The 22,122-nt window shown below is 39.7% G+C and overlaps 2 protein-coding genes across 8 annotated transcripts in view; one reads left to right on the top strand and one right to left on the bottom strand.

Annotated features, from left to right (window-relative positions):
• The window catches only part of Eml5 (EMAP like 5), a 188,905-nt gene extending 186,029 nt beyond the window's left edge, over positions 1–2,876 (top strand). For all 3 annotated transcript variants that reach the window (XM_008843796.2, XM_029568615.1, XM_008843797.1), the window contains 2 exons: positions 331–431; positions 660–2,876. In XM_008843796.2, coding sequence (XP_008842018.1) covers positions 331–431; positions 660–696 — 138 coding nt within the window. In that variant the 3' untranslated portion in view covers positions 697–2,876. The remainder of the gene's footprint in view (positions 1–330; positions 432–659) is intronic.
• Positions 2,877–4,266: 1,390 nt separating this feature from the next.
• Positions 4,267–22,122, bottom strand: part of Zc3h14 (zinc finger CCCH-type containing 14) — a 62,268-nt gene continuing 44,412 nt past the window's right edge. For 2 of the 5 annotated variants that reach the window (XM_008843793.2, XM_008843792.3), the window contains exons 10-17: positions 19,214–19,288; positions 14,301–14,460; positions 13,314–13,546; positions 10,206–10,326; positions 8,408–8,544; positions 7,191–7,282; positions 5,867–5,973; positions 4,267–4,532 (exon numbers count right to left, since the gene is read on the bottom strand). In XM_008843793.2, coding sequence (XP_008842015.1) covers positions 4,526–4,532; positions 5,867–5,973; positions 7,191–7,282; positions 8,408–8,544; positions 10,206–10,326; positions 13,314–13,546; positions 14,301–14,460; positions 19,214–19,288 — 932 coding nt within the window. In that variant the 3' untranslated portion in view covers positions 4,267–4,525. The remainder of the gene's footprint in view (positions 4,533–5,866; positions 5,974–7,190; positions 7,283–8,407; positions 8,545–10,205; positions 10,327–13,313; positions 13,547–14,300; positions 14,461–19,213; positions 19,289–22,122) is intronic. The other 3 variants (XM_017800808.2, XM_008843795.3, XM_017800809.2) reach the window with 3 other exon arrangements.

Here is a 22,122-nt window from a genome sequence, read left to right as displayed (position 1 = left end):
CCCTGTCTCAAGAAGAAAAAAAAAGACCAGAATAATAAAATAGGTCTTCCCTATTGAAACTATCCTGGGAAACCTCTGATGAGCTTTTTAAACCAAATTTATACTCAATTACCAAATTTCAAGCGCTTTTTTTTTTTTCCAGAGAAAACTTTCAAAGAACTGGATACATGAGTGCCCAAATAACCTAGAGCTTTTACATACAGATCTGCAAACTCTGTGGAAGCACTTTGATCACTGCTGTGGTTTATCTCCCCACTCTCATGCTGAGATGGTTTGTATAGGACTTTTGTGAACATCAAATATACTTAGTTTATTCTCTTTTTGTTTTAGGCAAAGCACAAACGGTTCTTGGGTCACTCCCCCCATGTGACAAATATTCGATTTACCAGTGGTGATCGCCATGTTGTCAGTGCTGGAGGTGATGACTGCAGGTCAGTACTTAACTGTAACAGCTCTATACTCTGAATAAATGAACTAGCTAACTTTTAGCAGAAGGTAGTATAACCAGTGACCCTTGAGTTACCTCCTTACACACACACAGACTACAAGGAATTACTCTGAAGTTTTACATGAGATTTGAGCGCTAAGTTGATAAATATTAAACTGTTTGGAAATACAGAAATGTGAAGGAACTCCTTGTCATTTTTTTCTGATTTCAGTTTATTTGTCTGGAAATGTGTGCATATGCCTCACTGAAAGATATGGATGCTGAGAAGACTCTACACACTAAATCTTGAGAAACCAGAGTCGCAGGAAGGAAAAAAAAAAAACAAAACCAAACTCTATGGTTAAGTGGTGCTAACTGAAGATTGACAATGAAAAATGCCCAGAATCATAAAAACAGCAGACTGACCAGTTCAAAATGCTTGCTCTATGTATCAACTGTCCATAATTCATACACTGCCAGATAATTTACATTTCAAGGAACAACTGAATACGTATCATTAAAAGCAACCTTCCTTATTGAAGAGTGTGCAATTTTGACAGACCGGCCCAGGAGATTGAGGGAATTCCTTTAAAAATAATTCTTTTTCAAGAAAAACTTTCAAGGTTTTCTTTTTCAATAAAATAGTTCACCCTTGCATTTCCATTAGGAAAGGAAAAAAACATCACCCTAAGTATCAGTTTTCAAAATGCAAACATGTTCCTTAAGGAAACGCACAGGCATTCCTGGAAAATGCTTCTTACACATTAATGAAGTCCCTTTTCTTTCCCAAAGGGCACTTCTCCTTACAGCAGTATATGACTATTACATTTTCACTTTTGAGCTGTTAAATCTTTTTGTGTTTAGACGCCATCTCTATAAAATTTGAAACACAATTTATGGCCTCATTAATAGGAAAATAATACAGTGAGCACTTGTTTCAATGGTTGTTTTCAATGGTGTAGTTTCAATGGTGTAGTTTTCTGAAGGTTCTGTGATAGCAACAGCATTTAACTGAAAGATAAAACTGCAGATTTAAAGGTGTGAACTAATTAACATATGAAACATTTGTTTATTGTGTAAACAAAAGCATCAAATTTGTAACAATGAGCATGAAATTTTATAGTTTTGTATTGAGAAAAGCTGTTAGATGTATGCCACTCTATAGGCTATTTTCCAAAATGAATGAACCCAGATATATTTGAAAAAATTAGAATCCCTTTCACTTTAAATGCTGCCAAAGATCAGTACTCACCATTCAGGAATTTGCTGTTTAGCCTATCTGTAGTTTCCTGAAGATTAAAAATCATGTAGACTACTTTTTAAAATATATTTTTCTAAGTTTGAAGACATTAAAGAAGCACTACTGGTCCTATCCATTTTTATTACACTGTATGAATAATCTTTGTAGCATAGATTCCCCTCAGGCTTCTGGAATTCTATTTGGTTTAATGACAACTGTTTTCTATGGTGAAAATATTGTGAATATGAAAAGCAAATGAACGTATCACATAGAAAGTCTAAGCAGTGACTGAATCTGCTGTTTTAAAGCTGAAGACCAGAGGACTGATGAAGAGGCTACAAAAGGCTTAAAACAAGACTAGACTTCCACTGCTCATAAAGAATTCTTCTCAATCAGGCCATGTTTTAGAATGCATTGATATTATATAAAGTGGTAGTCAGTAAAGAACTCCCATAAAAAAAGAATGGTTCAAATTTAAGCATGTTGTTTTAAACTTTTCCCTCTGGGTAAAGTTTGGCAGGTTTTAGTTACAGAAAATTCTCGGTTCAATTATAATACAGGTAAAACTCCACGTTAAGCAGTAAAACAGCTGCCACTGCATTCTTATCCTTTTACCTGGCCAACCTGGTCAATCAGTCCAGGCCATTGCAGTCATCAGTTTCATGACTAAGGTCAAGTTGACTTGTCATCTTGTGACCACCTTGCTGTATTAGCCAACAACTAAAGGTGAAGAAAGGTGACAAACCATATAGAATCTCCCCTCTATTTTTTTAACCCAGAGAATCATTATTTTTGTGTATGTGTGTGTAGTGCCCAAATAAGCTGCTGTAGTTATAGCCCAAGATTGCTGACTTACTGTAGTCCCATTTGTTTTCTATGTAAATGCATGCCAAAGCACACAGCAGAGTCTGAAACGCTGCATTATCGCCAACCATGCTCATTCCTTTTCTGTGTGTCTTTTTATGGTGTTGGACAAACAAGTGTTTTTAGGAGTCAAGAGTTAGCCTGTCTATAAACCACAGAATCTAAACAATACCTTTCAAACGTGGGGCTAGGGCATGTAGCTCAGTTGGTAGAGCATTTGCCTAGCATGCATGAAGCCCTGGGTTCATCCGTAGCATTTGAGAAGTGGAAGCAGAGAATCAGAAATTAAGGTCATCCTTGGCTACATAGTTCCAGGCTAGCGTGGGATACATGAGACCCTATCTTAACCCTATCTTTAAAAAAAAAAAAAAAAAAAATCAAAAAACTACTTTTAAATGTGTTTTCAGTCACTGTCTATTCAGTCACAGAATACAATCGACTTCAACTTGTGATTTTCCTATAACAAGGCTAAACCATTTAAGCCCTTGGTCCCCACTTCTGGTCCTTACAGTGTAATTATGAGAACACAACTTCGCATCATTTATAAAAAAATGATAGTTGAAAGTATTTCCAGAAATCCAAACAATTTAAAAAAATTTCAACTGTGATGCAAAGCTAGAATGAAGATGCCTTAAATGTCTTGGAATACACAGAATGAAGCCCTGCCAGTTCAGCTGAGCCTAACTCGGCAAGCAGCTTTAGGCCCCTGTGTCCTCTGTTCTTTTGCTGTCTCAGATCTTTACTCCTGGGATTGGCATGTTCAAGGCCAACTTAGCACATGGAATGATCAATTCTCCCCTCTCTCACTGCAAAGACAATGACCCACACACAGAAGGCTGGCTTCACAATCCTAGGCAGATGTGCACAGATGGGAGCTTACTGTCCATCTTTTGGGTATATAAATAAATCAATGAAAAAATTTTTAAAGTGAAATATGTTTCTGAAATTTTAATTACCCCTCAGCATTTAATCAGTTTACTAATGACCTTTTAAGCTTTCATTTTTAAAAAATCAAGTCTTTTAAAGCAGTTATTCATCTGTTATTCAATTCTAAAACATGATACTTCTTGCCTTAACAGTTTCAAAAAAAAAAAAAAAACAAAACACAATAAAACTATTTAGTAGGCCAAGTCTCATCCTAGTTTACCTATCCAATCTCCATAATTATATAGTTCTGTCATTTAAAATATACTACTTAAACCTAACTTTTACATTTCAAAAAGTATCTTCAGTAGTAACTAAGTATATTTTCTGTGGAGTTATTTCTGATATTTTTCAGAATATGGGAATATACATGTATATTTATAATCTTGTGCGTTTAAAGTCTGTTTTCTGATATTTTATGTATATACTTGTAAAAACTTTTGTATGATTTTGTGATAATGTAGTCCCCCCAAAATTTAAAAATTATATGCTAATAGTTCTATGAAAACATTTCAAGAACTCAGTCATTTTGCCAACCATTTTTGCCCTATGTATGACCACGTCACTACTTACTTTCACAGAAGGCAAGGGACTTAAGGGACCATTTTACCAAAGGAGCACTCAAACCATTATGCTTTTCAAAGTTGCCTCAGTATTTTTGGCCACTCCTGTTTCCATGGTGGGTTAGAAACACTGTTATCTTTGGAAAAATGAGAAGCAGTGATTCAGCTCTGGAGGACATTAGCCTTACCTTCCAATGCTGTGGCCCTAAGCTGCAGTACCATTACTAAAACGATGCCGAACAGCAGTGTACAAACATGCCGCAAATGGTTTAATAGGGTTTGGCTTTTCTTTAAACTGTCTTTTTCATAGTCAAACAAAAAAATGTTGAATCCACTTAATAAACTTACAAACTTGAAAAATTAGACACTTCAGTTAGGCAATAAAATTCATATTATGAAAGCAATATATTCTAATTTTCAAAGATGTGATAAGTTCTGTAGAGCATCTTTCATCAGAAGATGGACGCTTTCAAACTGCATGATCTTCTGCCAGGTAGGACTGGGTCATCATTCACTGAATAAATAAATCAAGAAATTTTAAATTAACTGCTTGGTATCCAAATATACCATATACCTTAGCTACAAAATTAAATGTTTCCAGACAACATTGGCCACCAGACAAGGATTTAAGTATCAGACTTGTTTATATAAGGCAGATAAAAGGTAATAAATTATGTAATTTATACACCACACAAAAATATTTCTGAAACTTCCTTTCAATATCTTACAATCAATGTCTAGGATTTGAGATTCTTTTTTATATGCATGTGTGGTTGTGCATGTGTGTGCACATGCATTTGAAGGCTAGAGGACAATCTCAGATGTCATCCTCAGGAATGCTGTCTCACTCCTTTCAGACAGGATCTCTCATTGGTCTAGAACTTGCCAAGTAAGCTAGGCTACCTGGCCAGTGGAACCCCCAGAGCTCTTCCTGTCTGCCTCCCGAGCTCCAGGATTAAATGCTACCATGCCTAGCATTTTTACATTGGTTATGGTAATAAAACTTAAAATCTAATGCTTGTGAGGCTATGGAGTAAGCAATCTTCCTGGGTCCTTGATTTGAGATTTTTTTTTTTTTTTTTTTTTTAAAGAAATTATTTTATATGTATTGCCTGCATGTGTGTAAGTGCACCCATGTCACACAATGCCCTCAGGTCAGAAGGCGGTGGCAGATCCCCCTGGAACTGGAGTTACAGACGGTTGTCAAGCACCATGTGGGTGCTGGGAATCGAATCCAGGACCTCTGCACGAGCAGTCAATGCTCTTAACTGCTGAGTCATCTCTCCAGCTTGATTTGAGATTCTTAAGCAATATGTATAATATATACATATAAATAATCCTGCTGGCCTTGGTTATGTTTGCATTGTGTATGCTTGGGAATTAAAGGGCTAAAGGGTATGGCCTCACTGGCAGTGCTTTCCTGCCATGCATTCAGGTTTGGATTCAATACTTGGCACCACAAAAAAAAATCTCATTCTGGAGATAAAAGTTAAAAAAGTCACCACCAGATACATTTGGTTCATATAGTACAACATTTTTGCTAAAAGATCCTTATATACATTTAAAAGCAGCAGTGGGAAGGGGGGGAATAACAATGTTTTATTTCAGCCAGGTATAGTGGCAGATGCCTTTAATCCCAGCATAGAGGCAGATGGACCTCTCTGAGTTCCAGGCCAGCCTGGTCTATATAGCGAGTTCCAGGCCAGCTAGGGCTACAGGGAGACCCTGTCTCAAAAAAAAAAAAAAAAAAATGCTTCATTTCTCTCAGATTTGTGTGCTTATACACAAGAACCTACACAGTCACAAGTATTTGAAAATGACATTAGAAAAGTCAATTTAAATCTTTACCTGGTTTGAGGTCGAATCCATTTCAAGGCATGTCTTGGTGGCACAGTAATGGTAGGATGATAAAATGTGCAGTCTGGTCGTGTACACTGAGTATTAAACCTACAGTGCTGAACAGAAACGAGAGCAAAGCTTCAGCAAAGTAAATATGCAAAATTAATATAAGTAAATCTGCAATTGAAACTATCATAATTAGCCCCACCCTATACTACTAACAAGGAGACATGGTAATTCTCATCTTGAAAACCCTGAAGAATCAACCTTCCCTTGTAGCAAGTGGAATTTTTAAATGAACCTTACCATCCAACACAGCATTTTCTAGTAATGTGGCAGCATTCTGCACTCCCACCATCCCTCTTCAGAGACCCTCCCTCAGTGGGCAAGTGAAAACCTGACAGATGTTCTCTCTGAACAGCCAAATAACTGGCGATATATAAAAACTCTTTAACAACATACCAGACCAACAGTACATATATGGGTAGTATCAGGCAGTTACTGCATTCCTTCATCTCATCTGACTCCAGTTTAAAAGTAAATAAAATCGGGCGTGGTGGTGCACGCCTGTAATCCCAGCACTTGGGAGGTAGAGGCAGGTGGATCTTTATGAATTCGAGGCCAATCTGGTCTACATAGTGAGTTCTAGGACAGCTGGGGCTACAGGGAGACCCTGTCTCAAAAAGACCAAAAAAAAAAAGTAAATAAAATCACTCACATGAGGCAGGTAAGAACAGAAAATGTGACAAGCAAAGATGCCCCCCGAGCTGACAGCTCAGAACACTAACATGGAAGTTTCAGAACATTTGTCTCAAAGGACCAGACAGGGGTCAGCAGTTCAATACCAAGAAAGAAACAATTTATAGATCTTTTTGAGTGAGACAGGGCCTCCCTGTAGCCCCAGCTGTCCTGGAACTCACTATGTAGACCAGGCTGGCCTGGAACTCACAGAGATCCACCTGCCTCTGCCTCCAGAGTGCTGGGATTAAAGGAGTGCACCAGCAAATTAACTGTGACAAGAAAGACAGCAAGGCAAGGGGGGTGGGGGGGATGACTCAGCAGGTAAAGAGTCATTCTGTTCTTGCAGAGGACACTTCGGCTCACAACCACGTTGTAGCTCTAGCTCCACAGGGATCCCCTGCCCTTGGCCTCCTTGGACACATGCTTACACATGCACATACCCTTCCCCACACACATGTAATTAAAAATATAAACCTTAAAAAAAATAAGAAAATTCTAAAGAAAACAAAGCATTCAATTTCCTAGTGATCTTTCAAACCTCAAGTTGAGAAATTACCACTAAAATTATATTGGGGAAAATAAAATTACTTACTTTTGGGTGATAGAAGGGACATTCCATTTTCTTACAAGCTGGGAAGTAACGGCAGAGCTGACCACTAGAAGATGGTGCTGGTGATGTAACTGCTGACAAGAAACAGCAACAGAGAATGATCAGATCTGTTGGCTAACGTGGCTTTTAGTGCAGTGTTCTGATATTTTTAAGAAAAGAATTATTTAAATTAGTATGGTGATGGGGCTTGGCAGATGGCTCAGTGGATTTAAGAACACTGGCTGCTCTTGCAGAGGGCCCAGGTTCAGCTCCTAGCACCCACACAGCAGCTTATAAAGCTGTAACTCCAGTTCCAGGGGAGCTGGTACCCTCTTCTGGCCTCTGAAGGCACTGCACACATGGTACACTTATATACATAAGGCAAAATACTTGTACACATAAAATCAAAAAACCTTTAAGTTTAATGGGGGCTGCAGAAATGGCTCAGCAGTTAAGAACACTGGTTGTTCTTGAAGACCTGGGTTCGAATCCCAGCACCCACATGGCAGCTAACAACTGTCTGTAATTCCAGTTCCAAGGGATCCAACAGCCTCTTCTGTCCTCTGCGGGCATTGCACAACACGAGTGCACTTACCTACATGCAGGCAATACACTCATACACATAAAATAAAAATAATAAAAAAAATTTTTTTTTAATTTTATGGGCTGGAGAAATGGCTCAGCGGTTAAGAGCACCAAATGCTCTTGCAGAGGACTGGGTTCAATTCCCAGCACCCACATGACGGGTATTAACAATCCTTAACTCCAGTTCCAGGGGAATCTGAAGCCCTCTTCTGACCTCTGTGGCATTGCATGACACGGGTGCACTCACATACATACAGGCAATACACTCATACACATAAAATAAAAATGATAAATATTTTTTTAAAAATTTTTTAAGTTTAAAATTGTAAATTAGTTTCATATATCCATCAGTCAAGATAAAATATGGCAGAATTCTCTAAGAATTTTGCTATTTATATTTTTTACTTTTAGACAGAGCCCTACTATATAATCCTGACTGACCTGGAACTTTGGAACTTGTTATGTAGACCAGACTAGCCTTGAACTCACAGAAATCTGCCTGCCTCTGCTTCCTCAATACTGAGATTAAAGGCATGTGCCACCACACCCAGCCAAATTTGTTCTTTAAACATTAAAATTATTTCTAAAACTACTCCTTTTTGTTGTTTAATTCCACAGTGCGCAAAGTCACTAACCTGGCTTTGGAGTCAGTACTGGAATTCTTCTACTCATGTGAGTGAAGGGACAATCTGGTTTAGTACACTTGGCATCATATTTACAATTTGGATGCACAAACAAACATTTTTCAGCAAATTTACAATTGGGGAAGGCTCTATAAAACAAAACAAAAGTTTATTGCACATATTTAATATCCTCATTGTATTAGAATTTGTTTTTCTGCAGAGGAACTTTTCAAACACCATCTCTTATTTTACAATATGCAGAGCTATAGAGATGGCTCAGCAGTTAAGAGTGCTTCCTGCTCTTCTACAGGACTCAGGTTGGGTTCCTAGCACCCCGGTTGGGCAGTTTACAACTGCTTGTAACTCAATCTTCAGGGGATCCTTGGGCACCTTCACATATGTGACATATACTCACACAAATATATACACATCCACATTATAAAAAAAGAAAGGAACACTCCAGAAGTAATGGGCTAGCTCAGTGGTAGAGCACTTGCCTAATATACACGGAGCTCTGGCTTCACAGTTGTGGGCACGGGTGGGGTTGGGGGGATACTCCTTATTTTTCAAATAAAACTAAATACCAGAACAGAACACAATTGTCTATTTCAGGTCTGTCTAAAAGCAAGACATAAAATATAGCTGGGAGTGATGGCGCACACCTTTAATCCCAGCACTCGGGAGGCAGAGGCAGGCAGATCTCTGTGAGTTCAAGGCCAGCCTGGTCTACATAGTGAGTTCCAGGATAGCTGGGGCCACAGGGAGACCCTGTCTCAAAAAGACCAAAAAAAAGAAAAAAAAAAATGGAAGAGGATTTTTGTTTTACAGTCATGCCACTTTACCAGAAATGTCCGTATCTTAAGTAGATTCCAGTACAGTAAGCCTATCTTATGGGCAAGGCAATGCACTGGAAGAGTCAACCTACAGTCCTTACATGTATCATGTGGTTCCTCCATCAAAATGTTCTTATAGTTAAAACATGGATGTAGTCCCTCCAAAGAACCCATAAAACAAAAAGAACAAAACAACGCCCAAAAGCAATCTCACAAAGCTCATTATATTAAATCAGCCAGCCGGTATGGAAAACTTTAACCCATATCTACAATATTTTTTCATAACCCAACCCCTAAATAAAATCTATGTTGTCTGTGAACAAAATACATACTAACTGTATAGTTATACTTAACATATAGAATCCTCAAAAGACTCGGGCACTTCATCATAGGTAATATTCTAGTTTGTTTCTCCACTGCTGTAACAAAATACTCTGACCAATACCGACTTGGGGAGGAAAGGCTTTATTCAGCTTTCATCTCCCGAGTCACAGGTCATCAGGGAGCCCAAGGTAGGAGGAACTCAGGGCAGGAACCCGAGTCAGGAGCTGGAGCACAGGCCATAGAGGAACAGTGCTTACTGGCTTGCTCCCCTGGCCCCCATTCAACCTGCTTTTCTTACACAACACAGGCCCGCCTGTCCAGGGGTAGCACCACCCACAGTGGGCTGGGCCCTCCTACATCACTCAATAATCAAGAAGATGCCCCACAGACATGGCCACAGGCCAGTCCAGTGGAGGCAACTGCCCAATTGAGGCTCCTTCAACCTAGGTTTGTCAAGTTGACACTAAAGCTATCCAGCAGAGGTACCAAACACAAAGAAACCTTTCCCAACACATGCACACATGCATACATATGCAGATCCAGAGGGGGTCATGGTAACACATCTACTTATGAAACAAAAGCTTATCCACAGAGAAGAAAAAGGCTATAAGGTATAGAGATTAACTGGAAAGCATCTACTTGGTGTTACTCACTTGCAAGGTGAAATAGGATGATGGTACACACATTCATCCCCATTCTTACAAGCAGGCCAATACTTGCAACGCTCCAGAAGCTTCTCTGGTTTCTGTGCCACATTCAGGTCACTCATCTCGGCTTCAAAGAGGAATTAAGAACATTTTGTTAATTAAGACCATTTCAGTACAGGGTCTATTGAATAAAATTTCCCCAAACCCCAGTAGCAAACTCTTGGATTGTTTTACGTTTGTAGCCCTATAAAATAATCGGACCCAATTAATATGATCAATCCTAGCAATAGACAGCAATTCTGTAGGTAGAACTAAAATTTTCACCAAAAATTCTAAATTCTAGTATGATTTCAAAACTCAGGTAAATAAGAAACCAATTAAATGAAAACTGAATGCAAACTGATAGGAGTGTGACTAATTCTCATAGTCCAGCAAGGTTTACAAATGCTAAAAAAGTGTCCCCATTTGCTGAGAAATAGTCAATTAAGATCTTGATGCTTAACTAAAAAGGAAAACATCTTTGCTTAAAATAGATCACCAATGCCACTGATTACAGGGACAGGGCAGGTCATCTAATGTAGCAAGCCTGGTTGGTGGAAGATGTTAAGTGGCAGGAGACAGGCAGGGGGGCCATACCCTAGAAGACAAGTGCAAGCTGATCCATCGTGCTCACGGTCCTTGAACTAAGTCATACCCAATTACAATGCCTATTAATGGCATGAGAAAGTGGGATTCACTGTGTTGTCAACTCTTATTTCATGAAAGAAAAAACAACAACAAAAAACTACCTTGTCATATGACATTTAAGTTCTATGTAAAACTAGTATCAACAAAATTATACCTGCAGGCCATAATTGGCTGCCTACTTCTGACCTGATCCCAGCCAGAAAAACATTATCGGTTTTACATGCTAGCAGTTCACACTAATGTGAAACCAACTATCACTCCAGCTATATTCTCTGTGCCAGTCCCAGTACCCAAGGTCAGGCAGGCCAAATCTGGCTCTGCATTTTACTAGTTCATCTAAACACCTTGGGCCAAAGTGTTATCTAACATATCTGAAACATAATTTGCTCCAGATCAGATGATGATACAAAGAAGGCAAAACTTTTGTTCCAGTGACCCAATTTCTATCTACCCTGCATAAGAACATGGCACATAGATCCAGTCATGTGGCCCCGATAGGAGCATTAATAACTAGAGTATGCCTGAGCTAAACTGTTATGCTACTTTGAAAGTAGCCGGGCTAGGAGTGCAACCTAGTGCCTGCTTGGCATCTGCAAGACCCTGGTTTGGGTCTCCTACACAGAAAAATAAACAAAAATGGTCACCCATTTATTTTAGCCTTAGGATGTTAGTGTTCTCAGAGCAAAGAAAACTCAGTATCACTGGAAGGAGGAACTTCCCTAACCTTTAAGTGATCTGTTTGTATCATCCCTGCAGAGAAAACGCAGCCTGCCCTCCTCCTCCATGTATATAAGACTATGAAGATCCAAGACAAATGAAAAATGACAATCCCAAAGAGCAGCTTAGCTACACAAGAAAAATAAAGATGTTCAAAGCAGCTTGCTTTTTGTGATGGAAATGTGAGGCAATACACAATTCAGGTTCTCATTTTCCTGGACTGACACTACTTAAGTGATTAAAACTCTGAACTTAAATTTTCAGAGACAAATGTACTTTTATTGAAAGCTGCAAAATATCTGTGCTGCCATATGATGGGCAGTGTAGGTGTCTTAAAATAGATATTCCCATTGGTTAGCATCCTGGTACAACACATCAAAATATCAACCTCAAAGTAAAAACTCAACTGTGCTTGCAGGAAAATAGGTGGAGGCCAGAGCTTCCTTGAGAGATTGCTCTGCAGGAGTCTCCTGTCACACATGTTCTCGTTGCTAGAAAGCTTCATCCTCACGCAGCAACTTAACACTGTGACTCCTCAACCAGAGCAATAGGAAAAAAGGCAGGCTACTCCAGCTGTCTACATAGTGGTTACAGCACTTGCATAAAATGGGCGTTAAGTATGACCAGCATGTTATTGATAGTGTCATTTCTACCACACGCCAACAAAGCCCAAAACCCACCCTCAAATGAAAATGGCTGCCAACAAGTCCAGGTGTTTTAAGCTATCAAATTAATAACCAAGAGTAGTTAACTCCAAAATTTCCTGATTTAGACAAAACACACAGGGTGAGGAAATCTGCAGTTTTTACTTTGTTACAGTTTTCAATTTTTACTTATTTAGGGGTCACATTTTCAACTCCCCCCACAAACCAAAACTATGACACTAACTCACAGCAGGAAAGAAACAAAGTAGGCATTTATCTCTAACTCATGATCTGTTCTAGTTTACTATATTTTCAGTGGCTGAACAAAAAGCACCTGATATTTTATATCTCTACCAAGAAAAGGACTACTTAGTAAACATTTCAGAATTCACTTTTCTTGAATCTGTTCATTTTTAAGATTCAGTAATTAACTATTTATGAAGAAGTGTACCTAATAAGGAATGGGATGAATTGATGCCACACCTGCCCACTGGTGTCCATGAGACAAGAAGGGGTAACAGCTGGCCGCCTAAAAGCATGGCATCATCTGAATGGAGTTCATCCAAGTTCTGCTAAGTAGTACCTACCACTCGATATTAATTTAAGCAAGATCCTTCTACTTCCAGCAAGTATTCTGCCAGATTTGGTAAGAAACTTCTTTTAAAGAAATCCTACTCCAGAGGGAAAAACTTCAAAATCCAAATCCATCTTTCAAGTTAATTATGAGAGACTGTTGCTTGTAAATGGGGCAATTTAGTTTCTAGAGGAAAAAAGTATCTAAGGCATCAAGAATGATGGTTCATCCTTTAGCAAGTACCAATAAGAGGTAGTTTAGATCACAAGGCTGAACTTTATTTCAGCACTAGCCTAACAGCACAGGTATGAAATTCACAGAGTGAAAAGCTGAAATTGAGCTGGTAGTTTTGCATGATAGAAGAAAAGAGGCTACTGAATAGAAATATATGCAAGGCCTCAAACCAATATTTGCTCAAGGTGAAGAAATAGGCAAAGATTCCTTTCATAATGACAGTGCGCTGAGAAGGGAAGGTGTGAGCTCTCAACACACCGTTAGAAAAGCTACCATCTGGGTCCTCAAGCTGCCTGCTCATCAACTGCAACTGCTGTGGGTGGAGCAGACCTCTGAGTCCCTTGTTTGAGGCTGCAGTTTGGTTTACTGGTTTCATTCCTTCAAAGCACATCTCCTCCTCTTGATCTGACATGTATCCTGGGGGGCTGGGGACACCATCCAGCGTCACTATAAACTTGGGACTTGCAGGTTTATCTGGTTGTACAAGATCTCTGCCAGACAGATAAAAAATACCAAAGAATTAGGGAAACAAACACAAAATGCTGAGTTTCCTAAAGCGCTCTTCAGCAGTACTGTTACTCCCCGTGCTTTGAGTTTGGCTCAGGAGGAAAGCCTGCTGCCGCCTAAGTGGACTCCCGCTAACAGGCACTGGCCGCGGGCAGCAGATGCAGCATCATGACCAGTAATCTTCCAATCTGTACTTACTAAGGACAATATCCTCTGACCTTGACTCTACTGTCCATTTCATCTTTGTAGGGGCAACACAGAAATAATCCCACCTCAGCATGGATGCGCAGAACACACTGGCCAGCAGCTTTATTTTTACACTAATTTTATCATTCATTTATGTGTTCCTTTACTGAATAGTCTATTTTCTTAGGAAGGAACCATGCAAGCCCCATCTATTAACTCTGCAGAAGGATTTCCTGATTTTGTGTTACATAACCTTTAAAATTCCATTCCCTACATATACATTTAAAAACAAAACAGAATACCAAAATGTCTATCAATGGAGTTAAATTATACCCTGAGCTTTTATTTCTAATTAGTGGACTTCTAAACAAGAAAGATGACTAGAATTTTTGAAAACCAAATTTGGCTAACTATTCATGGCCTAGCTGGTGAATATGAATAAAGCACTATCTACTGGGAGCTAGGACAGGGAACAGGGAAGCTGAAAACTAAGAGTTGACCTGCACTATCTAATCACACAAATCAGCTACACAAGAAAAAGAAACCATCTACCGTGTCTGCATAAGGTGTCCTGAAAGTACCCGAAGGGCATCTGTAGTCTTCATCCCCGACTCCTGGTTTGGTGCCACTACTATTTCCTCAGACAGCTTTGGCTTCTTCAGAATAAATGATCTTGTGTCTGCATGGACCATGGATTCCATGTCATAGTAATCTGAGCCAAAAAAATTGGCCATAAATGTTTACTTCTGAATATACCTTTTATTCCCAACATCATACATGTGAGAAGAATATCAATCTTTTATATCATCATAATTACTTTCAAAGGACATCACAACTAATTCTACTCAGGAACAGGGTTATACTTCTATTCCAAACACCTCTTCAGAGAACTCAAATAGTCCTTTCCTCACATGGCACATTACAAATGACTTCAACGGACAGTCTTTGCCTACAACCGAGAAAGGTTCTTCTATGTGCCATCTAATGTGATATTAACAATACACATTAAAAGCACATTAATTTTTTTCTAAAACCAGAAAGAATTTAAAAATCTTAACATTCCCTAGATTATGATACCAAAACTTCTGAACTACTTTTCCAAAGTAAGTTCTGTTCATTTTGCACAGTAATACTTATAGAAAACACTGTTAGGAATTCACCCAGCATAATTTCTACCTAGTTGTAGACAGAAAACTACCTTGACAGGAAATTTAAGATGAATAGGTCTAACACTAATTTTCCATGCGAACAACCACTAGCTCAAGTCATCTACAATATGCATCTAACAGACTGACTACTTTATAAATAGGACAGGACCTGCGCTCAGAAGGGATGCGGTAACCTATGAGTATGCCACCAACTGACAAAGATTAATTGCTTCTTTTAAAGTCAACAGATAAATAACAGGGACTAATACTCACAGACTGTTCATTCACTGAATAGTTACTTACTCAACAACTAAGAGTACTGTGCTAAGTACACACACAAAAAAAGAAAACCAGACATACACAACTCCAGGGCAGCAAAACCTAGAAAGGGTATGAAGGGGTGTTGGGAGAATACAAGGCAACCTTCTCCAGCTGAGAGGTCAAAGAGAAGTTTGCTGAGGACGAATATGTGAAATGACTATTAAGGAACAAGGGGGAACAAAGCAGGGAAGAGTCAAAGAGCCACTGCAGGCAGAGAAAGCACATATAGCAAGGCAGAAGCTTTTACAAGGTGTTAAATAAGATGAGAAATGTGGGGCGGCTATAAACATGTGTGTGATGGTGTGAGCTGGGGAGTGGTGAGGAAGACTAAAGAATACAGTGACGGATCATGTGTGTCTCAATATTTTGGATTCCGGCTTGAATGTAATCAAGAGGTTCCTAAGAAGGGCAGTGACATGATCAAACAGGTTTTTGAAACACAGCCGGGTCTTTGTGAGTTCAAGGCCAGCCTGGTTTACATGGTGAGTTCCAGGCCAGATGGGGCTACAGGGAGACCCTGTCTCAGGAAGTCCAAAAAGAGAGAGAAACACAGTTAAAAAGGACTAAAATATTTCCTTTCCTGTGTCCCTCTAACACACCTGAGAAGCAAAGAGCACACTCTGCATACCCCATCAACCACACCAGGACTTCACAGCAGCTGTCACTGCAACCACAACCAGGGAAGGTAAAACAGATAGGAAGCCAGAAATGAGGTCAAAGCAGGAGGTACAGAAGCAAGGAAGAGCTGATAAAAAAATTGCAATTTCAGATTTATTTAGTTTCAAGTCCTTGTAGGGCTCCTACCTATTTAGAAGAAATACAAAACTCACAATTTGACCTTAGGAGAGATGAGAATGAGGTTAAGGGCAGCAGTGATGCAATCAGTACTTAACTGCCTGTATCACTGCTCAAGTCATCTACAAGTCTGTATCAACTGTTGCTGAACCTGCCTAAGAAGCTAAGCACAAGTTTTCCAACCATGTTACTGAGGCAGCTTGAAACACTTCAGTAACTCAGAGTTCTCTGGCCGTATCCACAGAAGCCCAGAACCTGGTCTAGGGAATGCTGCATTCCTCCTGCACCCTGCATTTCCTGTGCTAGTTCTACTAGTGTGTATCTCAGCAGAACACAGAGCAAAACGTGAAGACAGAACACAGGTAGAGTTGCCCTTTAGGGGGCAGTGGTAGAGAAGGGCTGGCAGGGGAGAATAAAAGAAGTGAGAACAAAAGATCAAAACCTTTTCCTGTGAAAGAAATAGGGGGATGTAAGTGTCACATGCTACAGAATTTAGGAAAATGTTCACTGAAGCCAGGTTTCTGACTAGGAAGATAGCTCACTGGTTAAAATGCTTGCTGTGTCAAGCTTGAGGACCAGAGTTCGGATCCCCAGAATCCATGTACAATGTCAGGTAGGTGTGGCAGCCTGTCTCCAATTCCAATCCTGTAAAATCAGACAGGAGATTCCCAGAGAATGCTGGCTACTGAGACTAGCCATATCAACAAGTTCTTGATTTGATGGAGAGAGCGTGCCTCAATTAATATGAAGAGCTGTTGAGATGATTTCCCAGCATCAACCTTAAGCCTCCACATGCATCACACACACACACACACAAGCACGCACGTACGCACACACACATGCACACAAGCAAAAGAAAAATTAAACCAGAGGTTTCCACTTTCTACACTCACCCCATCACCTACCCTGTCACCTCTTCAAGCCTAGCAGCAGCAGCTAAGTCACAAAGAAGTCCTACAGAAGGGAGAGTGACAGTGTGTCTGGACAGAGACTGTGGGCTGAACTCAAGCATTCGCTGTGGCCCTTCCTTAAACCATCAAAGTAGAAAAAAGTAGAAACTTACAGATTTTCAAAAAACTGATTCTAAGCCAATAATGAAACAATTCAATTTGGTAAAGAGTCTCCAAAGGCTGAGACACTAGCAACAGAGGGGACCTTGGGAAAGATAAAAGAATCATGTTAGAGGGCCCACTTCAGAAGCCTTTCCTACAGTCTAAATCCATTTTTCAGTTTTCTTTGTTTTGAACCTTACCATGCTCATCTCCTACCACTCCAGTGAAGACTCTGGAGTGACTGAAGATGTGATGCTTGTGTATCACTACTGGAAGTGCAGGGACGAGGCATCAGAATTTATGACAGAAATCAACCAAATGTCATAATCAAATAATATGAATGTATCCTGTGGAAAATCGTTTAAACAGCAGCTTTCCCAATAACCTTTACCTATTTCATAACTTCTCCCCTGGAAAGAAGTGGGGCTTTAGACTTGGGAAGACAGATTCTGAAATTGCCATCCATGCTGAAAGAATTCCTTAGTGAAAGAGAGAGGGACAGTAACTAAGCACTACATAATTATTAATGTTGAGGATCCTCCGTTGCCCTCTTCCCCAGAGTTACCTGAACTCTGACAATCAGTCTATTACTTGGAAGACCTTTTTTGGTGAAGGTGAACAGACTGGAATGCCTAAAAGGCACTAATATAAGGGTGCTACCAAACTAGGCTGACAAATCATGCTCCACACAGGATCTATATTCAATACAAAACTGAAACACCCATGCCCCCAAACTCAGGAATCCAAAATATTCAGAGTCTCACTTTTTACAACAGACGACCAAAGAACCCCATATGGAAAACCATTACCACGAAGATCAAAACAAGCAACTTGGAGAAAACAGACCAAGAAGGAAAAGGAAAAATGAGAAAAACAACTTCTAATATCCTCACAGAAATAAGAAAAAGTATTACATATGTGAAATAAAATCAGTTAAAAGAACATGAATAAAGAATGCTTCTCAGAAATTAAAAAATGTGACAATGGTCACTACTAAGCCTCACATGCTTAAAACTGTTGTGCAATGAGGGTGAACACAAGAATGCACAAAGTGAATACAGTGGGGTATAACACAGAGACTCCAGCTGCCTTTTTCAAACACAAGACTCTTAGTAAATAGGATGGAATGTTGCAAGATGAAGGCAAAAATCAAGGATGGAGTGTTAGCACTTAAAAGATACAAGGGAGAAGGCAGGAGAGGCAGGCATTAAGGCTGGAGGAGTGTGCTGACTCCAGACTGTTCAGATAGGTAGGACCTGGTGACTAGACAGAAGCCAATCCTTAGAGAGGAAAAGCACAGGTGCTCAGACAGAGAACCAGGGAAATGCCAGAGAATAGTCACTAACCATAGAGTCCTCACAAGGGGAGGATAGAAAAATTGGGAGGTGGGGGCAGGGGAAGAAAAATCAAGGGCAGACTTGGGAAACTACCAGAAAAGAGAAAAGACTTGCCAGGTGTGGTGGCACATACCTGTAATCCCAACACTTGGGAGGTGGAGATGGAGGCAGAAGGACTGCGAGTTGGAGGTCAGTTTGGACCACACAAAATGACTGTCAAAAGAAAAACAAAACCAAAAAAATTCCAGGTATCCAACTGTTCCTTCCCTGCATTTATTAAGCACTGAATGTGTGCCTGGCAGGAGCTGAGCACCAAGGACATAAATGTAAGTAAGGAACCCACATCAGTCCTGAAGCAGTCCTTGGAAAGTGTGTCTGAGGTGGGACAGACAAGTAGATAATTACACGACAGAAGCTCTACAACAAATGGTTAGGGGTCCCTGGCAATGAAATTGAGGTGCAGTCAAACTTAGGCAAGGTTGAACTGGTGCCATGGAGGATGCTGAAGCAGCTCAAGACAATAAGCAAAGGTGGTTAAAGAGTTAGGGACTCAAGTAGCCCTGGCAGCAAGGGAGTGAGCAGCCACAGTGCAAGAGAAAGGCATGGAAAAAAAGTTTTTGAATGAGGCAAAAAATAAAACCATATGAAGAAAATGCAGATCTTATATCCTGGCCCTAAAATATTTTCATAAATCTAAATGTGGTATCTTAGGGCAGGATCTAAGAGATATATGACACACTGAATGAGGTCTACAAAATGAGGATGATCACAGAAAACTGCCACATTACAGTGAAAATTTAAATATTACCCACCTTGACTGATCTCCATTGTTTCTACCATTACGGGGTTGATTTGCAGTCGGGATAATAATTGCCTCTCTTGAGATCCTAGAACATAGAAGTTTTAAAACTTCACTAAGCTTACAACATAATTATCAACATTTGTTTCTCAGAAATTAATCACTGAATTTACTTGAAAGTCCTAAAATTAAAGTTTCTACAATATAGTAATGATAACATCAAGTCTTCAGGCATATTCCTGTTAGGCAAAGAGCTGGCCTCTGAATGAAAGCAGTGGGTTCCCTCCTGGTTCTCCCCATGTCAGGGAGCTGGTCTTCTTGGACTGAAGCAAAGGTGACAGAAGTATAAGGAACAGACAGGAGGTCACTTGTGGCCACAGAGAGATGGACTCACAACCACCTATACAGTAAAACATGGAGAACACGTCCCTTTGTCCCCTGGGCTCTCATCACTATTGACCCCTCCCCCGTCCCCTGTTCTCATCCCTGTGACCTCCTTATGTCTGCAAACAAAACACTCAGTAACTTAAACAAAGCAAAAGTGGACTATGGTGACACATACCTTTGATTCTACACTTGAGAGGCAGAGGCAGGCATATCACTGTGAGATTAAAACCAGTCTGAGATGGTCAACAAAGCGAATTCCAGGCCAGCTGGGGCTACATGGAAACCCTGTGTCCTAAAAAAGGTGCTCAGGTAAAGTACTTATTACTTCTTAAATCGGCTATTAATATTCATCTCTTGCTGGGCATGGTGGGGTACGCCTTTAATCTCAGGCTTTGGGTGGCAGGGATAGGCAATCTCTGCAATTCCAGGCTAGTCTACATACTGAGTTCCAAGCCAGTAGGGGTAAAAAATGAGAAAGGGAAAGAAAAAGAAAAGAATAAAATTCAACTCTAATTTTCTCTATCCTCATAAACTACTTGAATCTTGAATTAGGAGAGGGTTGTCACACTTTGGACCCCCCAGCCTACTTAAGCACAGGTATTTGGCACCTAAGTAATAATTTATAACAAAAACCTCACATTACAATGCATGGAAATGTAACTGATAAGGGTCCAAAGACTGAAATCATTGCTAAATCACCTGCATGCTATTTTTTGTGACACTTGGTAACATGTGGAACCACATGATAGGCTTTGCTTACTCAATGCAAACATAGAAGTAGACAGGCTCTTATCAAGTACCTTTCATTAAAAGGTAGTTTTTAAGTTTTAAAAAGTATATGCCATTTACTATTTTACCAGTTGCTTTTTACTAAACATTACTCATTACTCCTGATGAATTCCTTTGAAAATTACCATGTAAACATGAATCATGAGGAAGAGACCTACAACTCATAGGTTATTTGCTTAAGTTGCATTTCTACCAGACATCTGGGAAAATGGAACATGTTATAGGTTATAAAACCAATGTCCTTGTAATCCAAATACCAAGCACAAATACAACTGGTCTCTTTCCATATATAAAGAATAAGAAATTATATATTTCATAATATAATAACATCACAAAGATCCTTGAAAGAGGATCATTTTCTCACATTCAAGTTTTACTTCATCTTAAGCCCATTCATCTTCTCAAAAGATGACCTTAAGCCAGGCATGGTGGCACTTCGGAGGCAACCACTTGCAGAAGGATCACAAATCTGAGACCAGCAAGGGAGACTTAGGATCCTCATTCAAAAAAAATGGTTTTGTTATTTCTTGAGAAGGATCTCACTATGTACCACTTGCTGGCCTAGAACTCACTATGTAGACTAGATTAGCCTCAAATTCACAGAGCTCTACCTGTCTCTACCTCTTGAGTGCTGGGATTAGAAGCATATGCCATCATGGCCAACTCAAAAAAAAAAAATTTAAAAGGGCAGGGGATGTAGTGCAGAGGTAAAGTACTTGCCTAGCATATACTGCATTCAATCCCCAGTACTGCAAAACAGCAACAAAAACACACCTTTAGAAAGCTCTACTGAATTCTGATGCATTCCAGGCTTCCAAGTTAAATCATGTAGAGTCTAAACCAATAAAAACTTCAACTTTCCTAGCCAGGCGTGGTGGCGCACACCTGTAGTCCCAGCACTTGGGAGGCAGAGGCAGGCGGATCTCTGTGAGTTCATGTAGGCTAGCCTGGTCTACATAGTGAGTTCCAGGACAGCTCGGGCTACAGGGAGACCCTGTCTCAAAAACATACACACACACACAAAAAAAAAAAAAAACTTCAACTTTCCTATGACTGGCTGCCTCTGTACCAAAGCTAGCCATAACATGTGGAAAGATTCAGATCACAGGATGAGCACCCAGAAGAGTTTACCTTTCTCAGTATTTGTTAGGAAGCCAATTATTTTTACATCAGTAGACCCTGACTATGATTCAAATTCTATTCTCTCTTGAAAATCTTCCAACTGTCTGTTGCATTCAATGTTGATGTTGAATATTCACTCATTTTAACTTCTAAAGATAAAATTTTTGCTTCATTCTGCAACACTCTAACATTTAGATAAAAAAGATTGGCTTCCACTGTCAAAATTGCTGCTTTCATCCCTTTAATTTCACTGATGTCAGCTGATATTTTCCTCAAAAGATGGGAAATATTGTCTAGCTCATTCAGTGAACAAGAACTTGTCAGAGAACCTAAGTCAGCTGGCTCTGGTGAGAGGAAAGGGGGTATTGATGGTGATGGAAATCTTGAAGACATTTTCCTAAAATGTTTTTTCTTAATAATCTGGCATATTTTTCTTTCAAGCCCATTGAACTGTTTCATCAAAATTAAAAAGCAATGACCAATGTTACCCTAAGAAGTGCTAAGAGTACCATTTCAAAACCTGTTAATTGAGAAGTGGTACATTTCTAGAGTCAAAATTGAAGTATTTTGAAAATGTTAAGCAAACCAGACCAATTATCTCTTCACTTCAATTAAGAGCCCTAA

Source organism: Nannospalax galili, unplaced genomic scaffold (assembly GCF_000622305.1).
Source record: "Nannospalax galili isolate Female #2095 unplaced genomic scaffold, S.galili_v1.0 scaffold500, whole genome shotgun sequence".
NCBI classification, from domain to species: Eukaryota; Metazoa; Chordata; class Mammalia; order Rodentia; family Spalacidae; genus Nannospalax; species Nannospalax galili.
This window is presented reverse-complemented; position numbering and strand designations above follow the sequence as displayed.